The sequence below is a fragment of the Hypanus sabinus genome, chromosome 6 (assembly GCF_030144855.1).
Source record: "Hypanus sabinus isolate sHypSab1 chromosome 6, sHypSab1.hap1, whole genome shotgun sequence".
Taxonomy (NCBI): domain Eukaryota; kingdom Metazoa; phylum Chordata; class Chondrichthyes; order Myliobatiformes; family Dasyatidae; genus Hypanus; species Hypanus sabinus.
This window is the reverse complement of record NC_082711.1, coordinates 99,061,041-99,078,961: the sequence shown is the minus strand read 5'-3', so window position 1 is coordinate 99,078,961 and position 17,921 is coordinate 99,061,041. Positions and strand designations below refer to the sequence as shown.

Sequence of the window (17,921 nt, the reverse complement as noted above, 5' to 3'; positions counted from 1 at the left end):
TTGAAAGATATATTACGATATTATGTCACTAGCAATATGGTCTTCCTTGTAATATGAAGGCACAGTGTAGCTAGAGTAGGATTTGAGGGTAATGTAGAAGGAAAATCAGTTATTTTTAGCCTTTACAGTGATGGTCATTGGAGGTGAGGGGAACTTCGGGACTACACTGTACCAGGAATGAGTCATATAATTTCAATCTGGGTAGGTTGTGAACCGGAAGATGCTGTTTAACAAACATGTATAGGGGTATTAAAAAAAATACATGCAAAGTGATGTTTCCAAGAGTTCTGATAATGTGTACTGTCTGTAATTTCAGATATTGTTACTGAATAATATCCAGTGGTAGGGAATATGGGATCAGTAATGATCCAAATATGATGTGTTTGCAACTCTTGTTTTGTACTTCTCTGACTAACTTTATGCTGGTAGTGTTAATCTCATTGCTACTAGAATTTGAAAATTAAACTTGCTAACTCAACCAAATCGAGCCCTTTTTTCTTACCAAGCCCAATAAAATCCCATTACTCAGTGCCTGCTCCAATTCAAGTGTATATCATTTTCCCCTTTGAAAGGTACGAAAGGAATGGTTGCTTCATTTTTCTGATTAATGGATTCCAAATTATGATTTGCTGTAATTTTTAGTAATTGCTGGTATTGGGAGTGGCATAGTGGTGTTACAGCGACTAGTGGTCGAAGTTCAGTTCTCACCACTGTGAGGAGTGTTGTTTTTGCGTTCTCTGTGTGAGTTTAGTCCTGGTGCTGTGACTTCTTCCCACATTTCAAACATGTACTGTTTAGGATTAGCAAATGCTATGTTGCCACCAGAAGCATGGTGGAACTTCCAGGCTTCGCCCCAGCACATCCTCAGACTTTTGGTCACTGATGCAAGATTATGTATTTAACTATGTTTCAATGTACATGTGACCTTTATCTTTTATCTTTTTTATTTTACCTTTCATGAATCTGCTCTCTAATTATTCCTTGTGTATAGTTGTCTGTCCCTTGTTTTCTATGAAATGCAAAATGACTTTAAACTATCATATCTACTTTTCTGCTTTCCTGATGCTTCAGTTTCTACATGTAACTGAAGTCTGTTATTGCTGCTGTTAGTCTGGTAAATTTCTGAATGCATGTTCAATAGAGCAGGTTGCTCCAATCAACTTGTGACCAGTTTTTAAAAACTTCTTCCACTACTGATTCTTTGCTTATAGAAACAATGTTATTTATGTTATTTAAGTTAGATATGGCCCTTGTGGCTAAAGGGATCAGGTGGTATGGAGAGAAAGCAGATACAGAGTTCTGAGTTGGATGATCAGCCATGATCATACTGAATGGCGGTGCAGGTTCGAAGGGCTGAATGGCCTACTCCTGCACCTATTTTCTATGTTTCTATTTTAAACCTAATTTGTCAGTTTTCAAAGGGCTTTGTCTTGGTACTTTTATTAAAATTTAACATTAGACTATGTTGTCTCTTCCGTTCTGTCTGTAGTCATATTTTTACATTACATACCTACCAGTAAAAGTTATTATATTTGTATGTAGGTTATGAGCATTGTTGTCAAGGTCATTTAACATTCATTCTATGTTCATTGGTCAGGCTGTCAGTTATCATCTTTGTTATTAATTATACACTAAAGCTTGAGTTGTGCTTTCTGTACTGAAGCGCAGGTCATGAATCTTGAATTCATCCCTGACATCGGTTGGATTCTTGTTGCTTTTTCGAGCTGAAAAGCACATCGCTACTGTGTTCATTAACCAAAGTTATATGCAATCTAATGACAGAGGCTTTAATTTTGCAAAAGCTTGCGAATTTCATTTAAAAAAGTAATTAGCAAATCTTTTTAAAATACATAACAAATCATCATGATGTGTCTCCAGGGCAACCTTAAAGAACCTGATTATCAGACAAGCAAAGCCTTTAGTAAAATTGTCTGACTTTGTTATATTTGCAAATACCAAAACATTGGTCCAAGATTGTTTCTGTAGATTTTTCCTTGTCCTCTAACTGCAGAGTTCATCCCCTTTTTTAAACAAGAATGAAACATTTATGAACCTCCTCTCTTTATCAGTATCCTCTCTTTATCAGTATCCCAAATGTGTAGGAAAATTGAAAGGTTGTGACCAGAAGCTTTTTGAAGTTTCCAACTTCGTAATTTGTATATATCCCATCTAGGTCCATGACTACTTTGGAGCATGCTAATATCTTAAAATGCATTTATAACTAGAATACAGGAATTGTACCTGTGGCTCCTTATAAACTTTAATGTTCCTGTCACTGTGATCTTGCATTGTACTATTTTCAAAAACAATGTTTTCATGCAGTTTATAAGTTTTGCATTCAACTGAAAAATATTACATGTATGATCAGTTTGTTGTAGATTGTAGTAGTTTTGACATAACTTATTTTTTATCTAATTAATACTGATTATGTTGAATTTGAATTCGGCAGAAGAAAGGAGGATACTATAAGTTGAGACTTTTAAGTAGCCACTGCTTTGATACACTTAAAAGCATTTAAGTTAGGGAAATTCTGTAGTAATAGAGATCCAAGATAGCAGCGCGATGCAGCTTGCAGCGGCCACTCCAGAGCTGATTATCTGTTATTTGTGAAGTGGGGTGCCGTGTGCAATCATAATCGGATGAAAAACTGATGTGGGAGCACGGAGGAACATCTGAAAATCTCCAGGAAGACCTTCTTCATTGCTGCCGCTGCAGTGAGGTCCGCGTCTCTGCTAGGAAGAACAGGCCCCCAGTCCTTGGGGTCGCATTGCTGATGGCCGTTAGCGGGGGCGTCTTAATACGCTCGGCAGAGGATGGTTTTTGGAGAAGCTGTGCTGGAGGGGATGGTCAGAGGCTCAGAGGTTCGATGGACTCGGAGTTCGCTGCGGTATGCTCGCTTTCAGGCTGTGCTGTGTCTGCAAGGCTGAGTCGGGCGGTGCTTTCATTGTGTGCTGTGTCTGCGAGGCTGATTTGGGCGGCGCTGTGGAAGTCCATAGCAGGGGTATTCCGTTCTGCCGCCTGCGTGGGATGACGAGTCAATCGGGACCCTGAGGACTTGTGGAAAACTGTGTGGTGGTTTCTTTCGAACTTACGGTCTTTTAACATCTTTTGATTATTTCTACTGTGCCCATGGTCTGTTTTTTTTTATCAATTATGCTATTGTTTGCACTGTTGTAACTGTGGTTTTGTGCAGGTCTTGTACCTTTAGTATTTGGTCTTGTTTGTCTGGTGGGATTGGAGCTCCTTTCCAGGGAACGCGCTAAGATGGTAGCACGATATTAATACGCAGCAGCCTCTCCGGACTCTGGATTGGGGATTGCCAAACGTTATGTGGATTTTCTGGTGTAGTCTGTTTTGTCATGTGCTTTTGTGATATCATTCTGGAGGAATGTTGTCTCATTTTTTAACTGCATTGCATTTGTGGTTTTTAAATGACAATAATCTGAATCTGAATTTGTGACTTTTGTTGAAAGGAGTTCATGAAGGTAGTTAAACTACATATTCTAAGGCGTCTAGCAGAGTTAACAGCAAGCAAAAAAGGAAGACCTTAATGTGATTAATGATTTTTGTTTCTTCTGGAAAGCTCAAAAGTGATTAATTTATAAATTACTTTTGAAGTATATTCACTGTTGGTTTACATGATTAAGTCAGTTTACAACAACATGCTCCCACAGACTGATCCTGTGATATCTGAGGAATCTGGGGAAAACCATAATTTTTTGTTGGGGGGGGGGGGAATACTGCTTATGGAACTGTTAAAAGACAGCTGTTACACTAGCTCGGTAATTTGCATAAGGGAAGTCCTTGTGTGTCTCTGAAAATAAATTGTTGTAATAATAGCTAGACTTTAGTGGACTTGGTAGAACTGAAACTGTACAATGATGTGCTTATTCATCTGTTTTACTTAATAGGCCTATCTGTAATATCACTCGAGCTTCTATTGGTTGAGTTGCAGTGAGTTAGGTTGGATTTGTCCAGATCTTCCTGTGTATATGTTACAAACTTCTCATATTTAACAAATTGTTTTAAGCACAGGAAGAAGTTGTACAGTTCTGGAGTGCAGGCTGTCATCCTTGTGGAAGCAGTTGAGGTCGAAAACTTTGTTTCCTGGTTGTTCTCTTACAGACTGGCTGAAGGCCATTCAGAAGTTTTAGAGAGCTTGAAGCCAAGATGGATCGTATACTGTGCTTCTGGTTTTATCTCCGTACGATTAGGCATAATTTTTGTACTGATACTGATTTTTGTTGATTTTCATATGAACATTCTCTGTTCCTCATGACCTCCACCACCCCCCCCCCCCGCCCCCCCCCCCCCCATTAAGTTGGTTGCAAATCCCGGTGCGAGAAATGTTAGAAATTGAACTAAAAACAGCCTTACAAAGGTCTGAGGTTTCATATACCCAACATCCGCTGCGGATGGAAATCCGAAGTAAAACCAGCACCCTAATCCTGTCAGATTTTCTTCCTCTGGCCTATCCATCCATCCCTATTGTACGCAATAGGTGTATGCAAAATTATGAGAAACAAAAATATAATGGTCAGCCATTTCCCCAGGACGGCACTGGCCAATAACAGAGGACATCAATTTAAGATTGGTGGAAGAAAGTTCGGGGGAAACACGAGAATTTTTTTCTTTAAAAACAGTACTAGGCACCTGAATTGCAGTACAAGGGATGGTGATAGAGACTAATAAAATAAGGACATTAAGAGACTCTTAGATAGATACACAGATAAAAGAAAAAATGAAGGATAGAATGAGTAAAGGGGTGGGGAAGGATGAGATTGATCAAAGAGTAGGTTTATATAGGGAAGCCCATACTGTGTTCTACCATTCCATGTTCTGTCTTCTCCACCCCAGTGTTTCTAGCTTAGTTTGAGCTTAGACTTAGTTCCCCTTAGGTTCATAGGGAAACCTTTGGGGAAAGAGTGGGGACTCGGGAGTCAGGTTAGGGTTTAGGACAAGTACGTGGGAGAGTATCAGAGATCCATAGAGACAAAAGGCATGTGCGGGTAACACCCCCCCCAGGGTGGCCAAGTCCAGGATTCAAGGCCTGATTTCAGATCCTGTCTTCGGGAATGCCTGAGGTCAATACTGAAGACTGAAGCTCGAAGTTCAAAGTTGGTGAGTCTGGAAGTCAAGGACTGATGGACAGACCCCTGGGTCTGCAAGTCTGCTGGCAATGTCAGAGAGTCCATTGGAAGCAGGAGTACTGGAGGCGGCCTATCCAGTGTTGGAAGTCTGTCCATATGAGTGAGAGAGCATGTTTTAGTGCTGTTGTTTGTATTGTTCTGCTGAACACTGGGGCATGCTGTGTTGATATCAGAACGTATGGAAACACTTGCAGGCTGCTGCCAGCACATCTTGTGGTTGTGTTGGTTGTAATGCAAGTTACTCATTTCACTGTATATTACCATGTACATGTGATAAATAAATGGACCTGAGTTTTTTTTTATCATTCTTATTCCTGTTGACTACATAGTTGTCCAAAATTGTTCACAACTATGTGTCCTCCTGCAGCATATGGTGACCCCGTGATCATTCTTGGAGGCCGACATCAGAACATCAACTCAGAGGCCGAACTCTTGCAGAGTGCCAGGTCCTGATGCTGAACTTGGTAAAGCATTGAAAACTTGTGCTAACCAACTGGCTGGAGTGTTCAAGGACATCTTCAATCTCTCATTGCTGCAGTTCGAGATTTCCACATGCTTAAAAAGGGCAAAAAAATCATAGGATGAACTAGACTTGACATAATTTTCTGACCTCAATCTGATAGAAAATTTGTGGGCAGAACTGAAAAAGCGTGAGCGTGAACAAACCTGACTCAGTTACACCAGTTCTGTCTGGAGGAATGGAACAAAATTCCAGCAACTTACTGTGAGAAGCTTGTGGAAGGCTACCCAAAACGTATGACCCAAGTTAAACAAATTAGAGGCAATGCTACCAAATACTAACCAAGTGTATGTAAGCTTCTGACCCACTGGGAAAGTGATGAAAGAAATAAAAGCTGAAATAAATCAATCTCTCTACTGTTCTGACATTTCACATTCTTAAAATAGTGATCCTAACTGACCTAAGACAGGGAATGCTTTCTAGGATTAAATGTCAGGAATTGTGAAAAACTGAGTTGAAATGTACTTGGCTAAGGTGTATGTGAACTTACGACTTCAACTGTAACTGGGACTGGAAGGCTCGAATTATAAGGAATGACTGGATGGGTTGTTTTCCCTGGAGTGTAGAAGGAGTAATATAATGTAATATATATATATATAAAAAAAAATTGAGAGGCATAGTTAAGGTGATTTGTCAGTCTTGCTTTTGGTGTAGGGAATTGTAAAATTGGAAGGTATATGTTTTGGGTGGGGGGGTGGGGGGGGAGAAGCTAAAGGAAGCCTGAAGGGCAATTTTTCAAATGCTGGTGCGTATGTGATACAGGTGATAAAGGTAACAACAGAAGAGCGTACAATCGCAACATTTAAAAGAATATATGGAAGGTACGTGAATAGGAAGGATACGGGTCAGATGCAGGCAAATGAGACTAATTTAGGTAAGTAACTTGGTTGAAGAAAGGGTTGAAGGGCTTGTTTCAGTGTTGCACAACTCTCATACACTGAAGAAGGCTGTTTTTCCTTTTTTGTCCAGGCTGATTCCTAGGGCAAAAATACTCTTGGTTTGACTCTACCTCATTTCTCTACACCCTGTAACAACTGCCACCTAATGTCCAACTTAAATTTTAAGCCACTAATCTATATAGGTAGTGATTTGCATTAGCTAACAAACCTACCAGCACATGTGAGAGGACACCATGGGAACTTTGTGTTGCAAAGAGAGCGTGGAAGCGAGCTCACATTAATAGCATCCAAGGTACCATTTCAGGTTTTCTGTATATAAATGTGTTTTCAAGCTGTATTTTTCTGGTGGCCTTCATACAAAAACTGATAAGAATACAAGTTCATCAAACACTGATGATGTAAAACATCCTGAATACTTTTGCATTTTGTTGCCTTATTGAATGAAGTATAGACATCGTCAATAGAGGAGAGACTGGTTTTTGTGCTATGCTGAGCTGTGTCCACAATGAAGACATGTCGGTTACTAGGTTAATTGGTCATTGCAAATTATTCCATCATGAGTCTAGGGTCAGATCAGGTATTGCTGGGGGTTGAGCTTGAAGGGCCAGAAGGGCTTATCCTCTGCTGTATCTCTAAAATAAATTCTGTAGTTTCATGCAGTTATGTGCAGAACAGAAGCCATACCAAGTTGTCATGCATCCAGACAAAATTGGGAAGAGTCAACTAGGATATGCTGAATTTCTTTAACCTCCTGAGGAAGTAGTGGTTTTGGTTGGCTTTCTTGGTTGTGACATCTTCAGTATGGTTGAGCCAGGCAAGCTATTGGTGGTATTCACACACAGGAACTTGAGTTTTAATTCCCTTCAACCTCAACCATGTTGATGAAGACAAGAGCATTTGCACTGCCCCCCCCCCCCCCAATTTCTGAAGTTACTGACCAGTTCTTCTGTTGACATTGATTGAAAGGTTGTCATGACACCATGTTACTAAGCTCTCAATTCTCTCCCTGTGCCCTGAGTCATCATTATTTGAGATGTAGCCCACTGGAGTGTTATTATCTGCAAACTTGTAGATGGAATTCGAATAGAATCAGGCTGGTTATGAGTGTACTGAGAGTAGAGTAGAGGGCGGATAATGGAACCTTCAAAGATAAGGAAGCAATATTTATAACTTGGATGGAAGCATGCTTATTTTTTGATACTGCAGGTTTTCTACACTTGCAAAAGATGAAAATGGTTAGAATACAGGAAAAGAGATTCCTAAAATAATCAAACCCAAACTAGCAGTGATCTTCAGAAGGTGAATAAAGCAATCACTGTGCAATCAAGTCAGTCATACAATACAAATTAGTCCTTCAACCTGTCCCATTTGCCCATATCCTTGGAAACCTTTTGTATCAAAATCCGGTTTATTATCACCGACATGTGTTGTGAAATTTGTTAATGGAACAACAACAGTTCAATGCAATACATAATATAGAAGAAAATAAAATAAAAATAAAATAATAAGAAATCAATTCCAGGATACGTATATTGAATAGATTAAAAAGCATGCAAAAAGCAGAAATAATATATATTTTAAAAAGTGAGGTAGTAGGATTCAATGTCCATTTAGGAATCAGATGGCAGAGGGGAAGAAGCTGAATCACTGAGTGTGAGTGTGTGCCTTCAAGCTTCTGTACCTCTTACCTGATGGTAACAGTGAAAAAAGGGCATGCCCTGGGTGCTGGAGGTCCTTAATAGTGGACTCTGCCTTTCTGACACACTGCTCCTTGAAGATGTCCTGGATACTTTGTAGGTTAGTACCCAAGATGGAGCCCACTAGATTTACAACCCTCTGCAGCTTCTTTCGGTCCTGTGCAATAGCAGCCCCCCCCCCCGATACCAGACAGTAATGCAGCCTATCAGAATGTTCTGCAAACCACATCTATAGAAGCTTTTGAGTATTTTTGTTGACGTACCAAATCTCTTCAAACTCCAAATGAAGTATAGTCGCAGTCTTGCCGTCTTTATAGCTGCATCAATATGCTGGGACCAGGTAAGGTCCTCAGAGATCTTAACACCTAGGAACTTGAAACTCACTCTTTCCACCTCTGACCCCTCTATGATGATTGGTATGTGTTCCTTCATCTTACTCTTCCTGAAGTCCACAATCAGCTCTTTTGTCTTACTGACGTTGAGTGCAAGGATGTTGCTGTGACACCAGTCCACTAGTTGGCATATCTCACTCCTGTACTCCTGCTCGTCGCCATCTGAGATTAGAATGCATTTGAGCTATGCCTAGCCACAGTCATGTGTATATACAGAGTAGGGCAGTGAACTGAGCACACATCCCTGAGGTGCACCAGTGTTGATTGTCAGCGAGGAGGAGATGTTATCACCAATCTGCAGATTGTGATCTTCCGGTTAGGAAGTTGAGAACCCAATGGCAGAGGGAGGTACAGAGGCCCAGGTTCTGTAACTTCTCAATCAGGATTGTGGGAATGATGGTATTGAATGCTGAGCTATAGTCGATGAACAGCAAACTGATATGGGTGTTTGTGTTGTCCAGGTGGTCTAATGCCATGTGAAGAACCTTTGAGATTGCATCTGCCATTGACCTATTGTGGCGATTGGCAATTGCAATGGGTCCAGGTATTTGCTGAGGCAGGAGTTCAGTCTAGTCATGACCAACCTCTCAAAGCATTTCATCACTGTAGATGTGAATGCTACCAGGAGATAAGTCATTAAGCCAGCCCACATTATTCATCTTAGGCACTGGTATAATTATTGCCTTTTTGAAGCAAGTAGGAATTTCCACCCATAGCAGTGAGAGGTTGAAAATGTCCTTGAATACTCCTGCCAGTTGGTTGGCACAGGTTTTCAGAGCCTTACGGGGTACTCCATCGGGACCTTCCACCTTGCGAGGGCTCACTTTCTTTAAATACAGCCTAACATTGGCCTCTGAGACAGAGATCACTGAGTCATCAGGTGCAACAGGGATCTACACAGCTGTAGTTATATTCTCCCTTTTAAAGTGAGAGTAGAAGGCATTGAGTTCATTGGTAGTGAAGTATCACTACCATTCATGCTTTTGGGTTTCACTTTGTAGGAAGTAAAGTCTTGCAAAACCCTTCCAGAGTTGTTGTACATCTGAAGTCGCCTCCAACCTTGTTCAAAATGGTCTCTTTGCCCTTGATATAGCCCTCCACAAACATACCTGGTTTTCTGGTACAGGCCTGGGTCACCAAACTTGAATGCCACAGATCTAGCCTTCAGCAGATGACGTTCCTCCTGGTTTATCCACAGTTTTTGGCTTTAGAATGTACAGCAAGTCTTTGTAGGCACACACTCATCCACACAGGTTTTAATGAAATTGGTAACAACCAAATGTTTCTGGTAACTGATCAATCCTGCACATCAGCTTGGAGGAACTTTAGGCCATTTTCTTGTTGCATTATCCGACTTCTATTGAGCTTCAGGTGATGAACTGTTATGCTGACATTCTCCTGTAAAATGCCCTGATACAATTTTGAACTCTTTACAAGCTGTCAAGGCCCTGATGCAGCAGAGCAGCCCCAAACCATGATGCTCCTTCCACCATGCTTCACATTTGGGATGGGGTTTTGGTGTTGGTGTGCAGTGTCCTTTTCCTCCAAACATAGCAATGTGCATTTCTGCCAAAATGTTCAACTTTTGTCTCATCTTTTCACAGAACATTGTCCCAAAAGCATTGTGGAATATCCAGGTGGTGTTTTGCAAACTTAATACGTGCTCCAGTGCTTGCTTTTTTTTGGAGAACAGTGGATTCCTCTGTGGTGTCCTTCCATGAACAGCATTCTTGTTCACTGTTTTTCTTCTACTGGACACATGTACAGAGACTTTAGTAAGTTTAAGTTCTACAGATGTCTGCAGATCTTTTGCTATTACCCCTGGGTTCTTTTTCACCTCCTTCAGCAATGAACACTGTGCTCCTGGTGTGATCTTTGCAAGATGCCCACTCCTAGGAAGAGTAGCAACAGTATCAAGATTCCTCCATTTGTAGACAATTTCTCTTACAGCAAATTTATAGATGGTATTTGAACTATGCTTAGCCACACAGTCATGGATATATAGAGAATAGACCAATGGGCTAAGTACGCATCTCTGAAGTGCACCTGTGTTGATAGTCAGAGAGGAGGATATGTTGTTACCAATCCGCAAAGATTATGGTATTCCAGTTTGGAAGTTGAGGTTCCAGTTCTGGAGGGAGGTACAGAAGCCCAGGTTCTATAACTTCTCAATCACATCTGTGATGGTATTGAATGCTGAGCTATAGTTGATGAAAAACATCCTGACATAGGTGTTTTTTGTTGTCCAGGTGGTCTAAGCTGTGTGAAGAGCCATTGAGATTGCATGTGCCATTGACCAATTGTGGTAATAGGCAAATTGCAATGGGTCCAGGTCCTTGCTAAGGCAGGAGTTCAGTCTATTCATGACCCAACCTCTCAAAAGTATTTCATCACTGTAGATGTGAATGCTACCTGGCACTCCTTGTACCTGTCCAGGTATCTTTTTATGAAGAATGAGTTTGTAAGCTTTTGGGAGGGAAGAAGATATTAGAGGGGAAAAAAGTTTTTTTTTAAAGAATAGCTTGATTTTGTCTGTGGGTGGCAATGGGTGGATATGTATGTATGGTTAGAACAAATGCAATGTGTTAAGGTGTGTAGAGCAACAGATATCTTGTATGTTTATAGATTTGGGAGGTAACTAAACAAGTACGTGGGATGCTTTCATTTATTGACAGAGCTGGAGCAGATGAGCGGTGAAGTTGTGCTAGAATGGTATACAAAACAGTTTCATCGTGACTAGAAATGTACATTACAGAAAAGATGTGATTGCACTGGAGAACGTTTAGAGGGGAATTTAAGACCATAAGACATAGGAGCAGAATTAGGCCATCCGGTCCATCGAGTCTGCTCTGCCATTCAATCCTGGCAGATCCCTTGATTGCACTCCTCAACCCCACTCACCTGCCTTCCCCCAATTACTGCTGCCTGTGCTTATAAGTTCCATAAATTCATAACCTGCTAGTTAAATAAATTTTTTCTAGATCTGTTTTAAATGGGCACCACTCTATGCAGAGGCTGTATACTTGTCCTAGACTCCCCACCAGGGAAACATCCTTTCCACATCTACTCTGTCTAGGCCTTTCACTTATCAAAAAGTTTCAATGAGATTCCCCCTCATCCTTCTAAATTCCAGCGTGTACAGACCTACAGCTATCAAACATTCCTTGTATAACTTTCATTCCTAGAATCATTCTCTGAACCTTCTTCAATGCCAGCACATCTTAGATGAGGAACCCAAAACTGTTCTCAATACTCAAGGTGAGGCCTCACCAGTGCCTTATAAAGCCTCAACATCCCATCCCTGCTCTTGTTTTCTAGACCACTTGAAATGAATGCTAACATTGCAATTGCTTTCTTTCCTTAGACTCTTTGAATGCATGTAGTGTACAAATAAGTAGATGACCTTGTAGCGCATTTAGAGATTAGTAGGTATGACTTTGAGGGCGTCGCTGAGCTGTGGCTGAAAGATCATATTTGGCAGCTTAACATCCAAGGACACAGATTGTGTCAAAAGGAAAAGCAGGTAGGCAGAGGGGGTGGGGTAGCTCTGTTGGTAAAACAATGAATTTAAAGCCTTAGAAAGAGATGACACCGGATCTGAAGATATAGAATCCTTGTGGGTACAGTTAACAAACTACCAGGGTAGAAAGAGCCTGATGGGTGTGAGATACAGGCCTCTGAACAATAGCCAGGGTGTGGGATGCAAATTACAAGGAGTAAAAAAAAGCATGGAAAAATAGCCTTGTTACGATAGTTGTGGGGGATTTCAATATAGAGGAAGATTGGGAAAATCAGGTTGGTGCTGAATCCCAAGAGGGAATTTGTAGAATGCCTACAAGTTGGCTTTTTAGAGCTGCTTGTGGTTGAGCTCACTTAGGGAAAGTCAATTCTGTATTTAGTGTTGTGTAAAGAACCAGATTTGCTTGAGGAGCTAAAGGATCATTAGGAGGAAATGATCATAACATGATGGAATGTACCCTGCAGTTTGAGAAGATAGTTTGATGTATCAGTTTGATGGAGGAGTAAAGGGAATTACAGAGGCATGAACTGATCAAAGATGATTGGAAGGAGACACGAGTAGGGATGATGGCAGAACTGCAGTGGCTGGAATTCCTGGGAGCAATTCCAAAGGTGCAGGACAGATACACCCCAGCATTGACTAGACATTGTACCAAAGCTATGAAGAAATGCTCGATATGCTGAGATTTTCTTTTGAGTGAGGGAGGTTTAGGATAATGAGGTGTACAGACTTGAGAGGTCTTAATAGAGTTTGTATGAAAGACATTTTCCTTTGCTAAAGTATGAGACATGGATTTGAATTAATTGGTAGAGTAGTCAGAAGGGACCTGAGGGGATAGGACAATGGGAGCATGGAAATACATCTTCTTTGAACATGGTAGTGAAAGAAATCTTCAAGTATACATTTTAGGGTTAAATAGACAAATATCCATACACTCTTAGAGCAAAAAATAAAGTGTTTCCTGCTTTTATGTATTAAAGAGTGATCAAAACATTCACAGATGTGGAAACATGAGATTCTGCTGATGCTGAAAATCTTGAGCAAAACAAATTGCTGGAGGAACTCAGCAGGTCAGGCAGCATATATCAAAGGGAAAATAAACAAAATTCCAGCAGAGACTCTTTAGGATATTTACAAATACGATTGAAATGGAAAGGTTTTTAAAAAATCCTTAACAGAAACTACAGGGAAGTTTTTAAAAACTGTAGACAGTGAATTTCTGAAATACAAAGACAAAATACTAGAAGTACTGAACACATCAGGCAGCATCTATGGCAGGGCCTTCCCAACAATTTTAATGCCACGGACCCCTACCATGGGCTGATGGGTCTGTGGACCCAGCTTGGGAACCCCTGATCTATGGAGAGGCAAACAGAACTGATATTTTCAGTTGAAGACCTTCCTTCAGAATTAGGAGAAACTAGAAATGGAACAAGTTGTAAGTCAGAATTGGAGGTTATTATCACTGACATGTGAAATTTGTTGCTTTTGTGGTAACAGTGTAGTGCAAGACAAAGATAGTACAAAATGAAAGAAATAGACTATTTCAAAAATTTGCTGGTGGGACGAAACGATTGCTAAGTTATACAGTATGGGTCTTCAGGCTTCTGTACCTCTTCTTTGATGGTAGTAATGAGAAGTGTAAATGTTGAGGGTCCTTAATGATGGATGTTTTGGGGGTAGAGCTAAAATGATTGGGTTGAATTTGAGTGGGGTGTTTGTGAAAATAATAAATATATATTTTTGAAGATGTAAGTGAGATGTTTGAAGTCTTTCTGAATTAAACAATTTCAGGTTATGTGCTATTTTAGTTGTTAAGTGCGTTCATCTTTGGAACCATATGGAGCTTAGAGAAATAGAGGGCTATGGGTAACCCTAAGTAATTTCTAAGGTAGGGATATGTTTGGCACAGCTTTGTGGGCTGAAGGACCTGTATTGTGCTGTAAGTTTTCTATGGTTCTATATAGGAGAACAAAGACAGGTGTGACTAGAGAATTGAAGTAGTTGTGGGATGGAAGTCTCTTCTTGACTTCTGCATTTAAATTGGCAAATAAAATGATGCAGAAGTCATGTCTAGTAAATGGGGGGGGGAGCAAATTCCTTTCTGATGTGAAATACCATCTATCAAGAAATCTTTATGTAACTGTTACCACCATAGCTATTGTAGCTGTGAGCAGCAATAGCTATGAGAGCATATATTGATGAGCATCTCAACTACCGTGAAGACGAGAAATTCTCATTGAATAATTGTTCATATCCTTGACTCCAGCCCCTTATGCTCATGAATGATATATTCTCTCTCCTGACTACATAACTCTAGTGGAGACTTTTTCTTGTATGATAAAATGTCGGTGTTGTGAAACCATAGGAATTGCAGCTTCTGCTTTGATCAGACTATCAATGTTCTCACTCCTTTACTTTCCCCTCTAGCTTGAGAAAGCAATGTCGTGGCTCTTCATTTTCTGTCTGATGTGAATGTCTGCTGTTTGATTATAATTTTTGAAGATAACTTCTCAATTATATTCCAGTTGATGAAACCCGTTACACCTCATATCTGAGTGATTGATTCAATTGGATCAAATGGGATACATTTTAACTGGGGAAATGAACCTTTATTTTCCAGCATTTGTTTATGTTTGCATCAAGCCGGTTCCATTTTGATATTGATAAAAGTAACGTTTATCTATTTTTTAAAAAACTTAAAATAAGTGAATATCTTCTGTTGTAGGACAATAAGACTTGCTCTGTTTGGGGAGGTGGGAGGGGTGTGTGTTGGGAAAGATGCAAGTGAACAGGCACCTGATCCCTTGCTTGCAGGAATTTGTACATCCACATAGTTTAAGTTCTCTCAAGACATGAAAGGAAGATGCCCTTTTCAGTCAGTTTCTAGATCGTGCAGGAAGACTCTTAACAGGGCTGGACAGCAATTAAGAAAATATAGGTTTAATCAGTTATTCCAACTGTGTTTGCTGCACTGGAAATACAGACTGTTTTTGGTTTTCTGGCACTGAATGGAAGTAATACAAGTAAATTCCTGCTTCACCTGGGAGGATTATTTTTGGTCCCTGGACGATAAATGGGGAGAATACAAAAAGAGTGCATGTTGAATTCCTGTAGTTAAATGAAAAAAATAGATTGGCACTTTCAAAGTACATTTACTCTCAAAGTATGTATGCATTATACAATTGTGAGATTTGTTTCCTAGCAGGCGGCCATGAAACAAAGAAACCCAAAAGAACCCATTTAAAAAAAAAGACCTCAAACACCCTATGTACAGAGAACAAAAAAACTAATTATACAAACAGAAAGCACAAGCAAATAGCATTCTGAATTGAAGTCCACAAGAGAGCCTGTCCCCAGATCCTTCATTCGGAGCAGAGCAGGGAGCTGAACTGGCTTGTCCCTTGCCTTGGGCCCTGACACCCTGACCTTTTCAATCTCACCTAAGTTGTTGTCCAAGCATCAGGTTCAGTCGCTTCAGTATGATCTGGGGCCTGGATCCTGCAGTCTTGATTGGGCGTGTACCTGATGTTTCCAGTTCACCCAATTGTGAAGGGAATTAAATGCTGACATGAAAGAGGAGAGCAAGATTACAAGTGATGATATGTTGGAAGTGTTAGAAACTGAGTAAGTCGATACGTTGCAAATTCGAAGATTGAAGAAGATGAGAATAAGATAATCGTATCCTTGTTCTGGATGGAAAAGAGGGAGCAATGGTAGAAGTTCAGGAAATAAGCCAGTGAGGTTGAACTTGTCCATTGTGGTTGTGAAAAACTTTTTCAGAACACGTTTAATGATTACGACAGCAAAGACCTTAGAGCAGGGGTTCTCAACTTTTTAATGGACTAATTCCATTAAGCAAGAGGACTGAGGATGCCAGATTGGGAATCCCTGGTTTAGAGGAAGTATCTTCAATGAAACTGTGAATTTGTGGTTTTGTAGTGGGTAGTGATCATTAATCCCTATCCTGAGGTTTATATAAAGTTGGTACAAACTCAAATGAACTGAGTTAAAGTGAGAGCAGAGTGGAAATAGGCAAAAGAGGTGATAAAACTATTTGAATTTGTTTTGTTGATATGGAATTGGCACTGTTGTAGTCAGTGATTGAACAAGAAAAAAACGGAGTGATCAGACTAGGTTTGAAGCTCGAACTATTTCACATATATCCAACAAAGGGCTTTACACAACATGGACCTACAGTACTTTTCCTTTTGCTAAACATCTGATTTGGAAGAATTGAGTGTAACTGAAGTAGAATTGAGTCAGCAGAGGGGATCTGGCCATACTTTGGAGCATTTCAGTCAACTCAACCTTGGGAAGTTGCCTGCAGACTGAAATGGAGTTAGGTTATCCCAATTAACACAAAAAAAACTTCTTGTAGATAATTTCTTTGAAGAACATTTAACTGCCATGATTTCAAAAGTTAAGGAACTACTTACATTGCTGATTGAAAGCAACTTCATTCATGATCTCATTAGCTTTAATCTGATTTTGCATTCAAAATACTTGTAACATCAGAGTGAATGTGCATGTATTGAATGTTCATTAATGTCAAGTGCATTTCTCACCTATTCTTTGTAAGAGACTTAATTGTTGGTGTGTATACTGTAAGATGTTAGGTTTTTGGAATATGAGGGCAGAGTTTAACCTGTTAGAATTGGACAGTTGGCTTTTCCAGTTATGAAATTTTCAAAATGTACTTGTGGGATTTGGACTTTAATAAGTCTTAACATATAGCCATTAGTGCTGATTGTTGCTGTTAGCATCACACTGTATTTACTTATGTGTAAATATTTTATTTACTTTATTTACTTCTAGTAAATAAATTTTTGTGGCTGTGGGCTGAAAAATGTTATTTGCTGTTGATTTAGTTGACGTGTGGTCATGAATTGGTGTAAAGCAAAACATTTCAATACCCAAAATATCAATCTTGCCCTTACCAATTAATAATGTAGAAATGTATTTTTGTTTAGGAGAAAAATAGGTCAATATGGAACTTCATTTTTTTTTGTATATGTAGGATTGAAGGTGCCTGAAAAATAGCCAAGGGAATTTTGAAATAATATGGGAAGACCAGTTTTGGATTTCAGTCAGTTAGGGCAAGTATGTTTCAGATGAATTGGTGACAGAACTTGTTGATTAGAAAAAATATTTTGTCTGCAAGCTCCTAACCAGGCATCAAGTTCATTTCAAGTTGGGAGTGTCAAAAATTTAGTTGAGTTAAATTGATTCCTACCCATTGGAAAAAAGTGGTTAAGAATTTCTTCTTTCTCATCTACAGTAGGTTCCATATGTAGTGTCGGTTATTAAGAAAATGCTGTCTGAAATGTTAAACTTGTGCTTGGTGAAATTTTGATTTTTATTGGTTTCATGTGAATTAGATTGTGATTTCCCATTATCTCATTTAACCTACAGATTCAGTTTTTAAATCATCAAACATATTTAACTAATGGTTTTTGAGTTCACATCTTCACTACTTTGTTGCTTACAGTTTATTTTTTGTTGTTTCAGGCTGATGTTTCCATATGGGGATGGGGATGCCTTGGTGTCGTTCTTTTTCTAGTCACTTTTGGACCTTTTGCTATATTTTACTTTGCGTTTTATATCCTGTGCTTTGTGGGTGGGTGAGTATATTTTTAAAAATCTTTAAGAAACATGTTAATCTTGCACCATCTAGTAGATAAACTATAAGTGTAATATTCTGTATGTTAGTTTGCATAACAATTACATTCTTTAATACTTT

At 39.6% G+C, this 17,921-nt stretch overlaps 1 protein-coding gene across 3 annotated transcripts in view; it reads left to right on the top strand.

The window, feature by feature from the left end:
* snx13 (sorting nexin 13) overlaps positions 1 to 17,921 on the top strand; it is a 193,164-nt gene that overhangs the window by 15,183 nt on the left and 160,060 nt on the right. For all 3 annotated transcript variants that reach the window (XM_059972666.1, XM_059972665.1, XM_059972664.1), the window contains one exon: positions 17,690 to 17,802. In XM_059972666.1, coding sequence (XP_059828649.1) covers positions 17,690 to 17,802 — 113 coding nt within the window. The remainder of the gene's footprint in view (positions 1 to 17,689; positions 17,803 to 17,921) is intronic.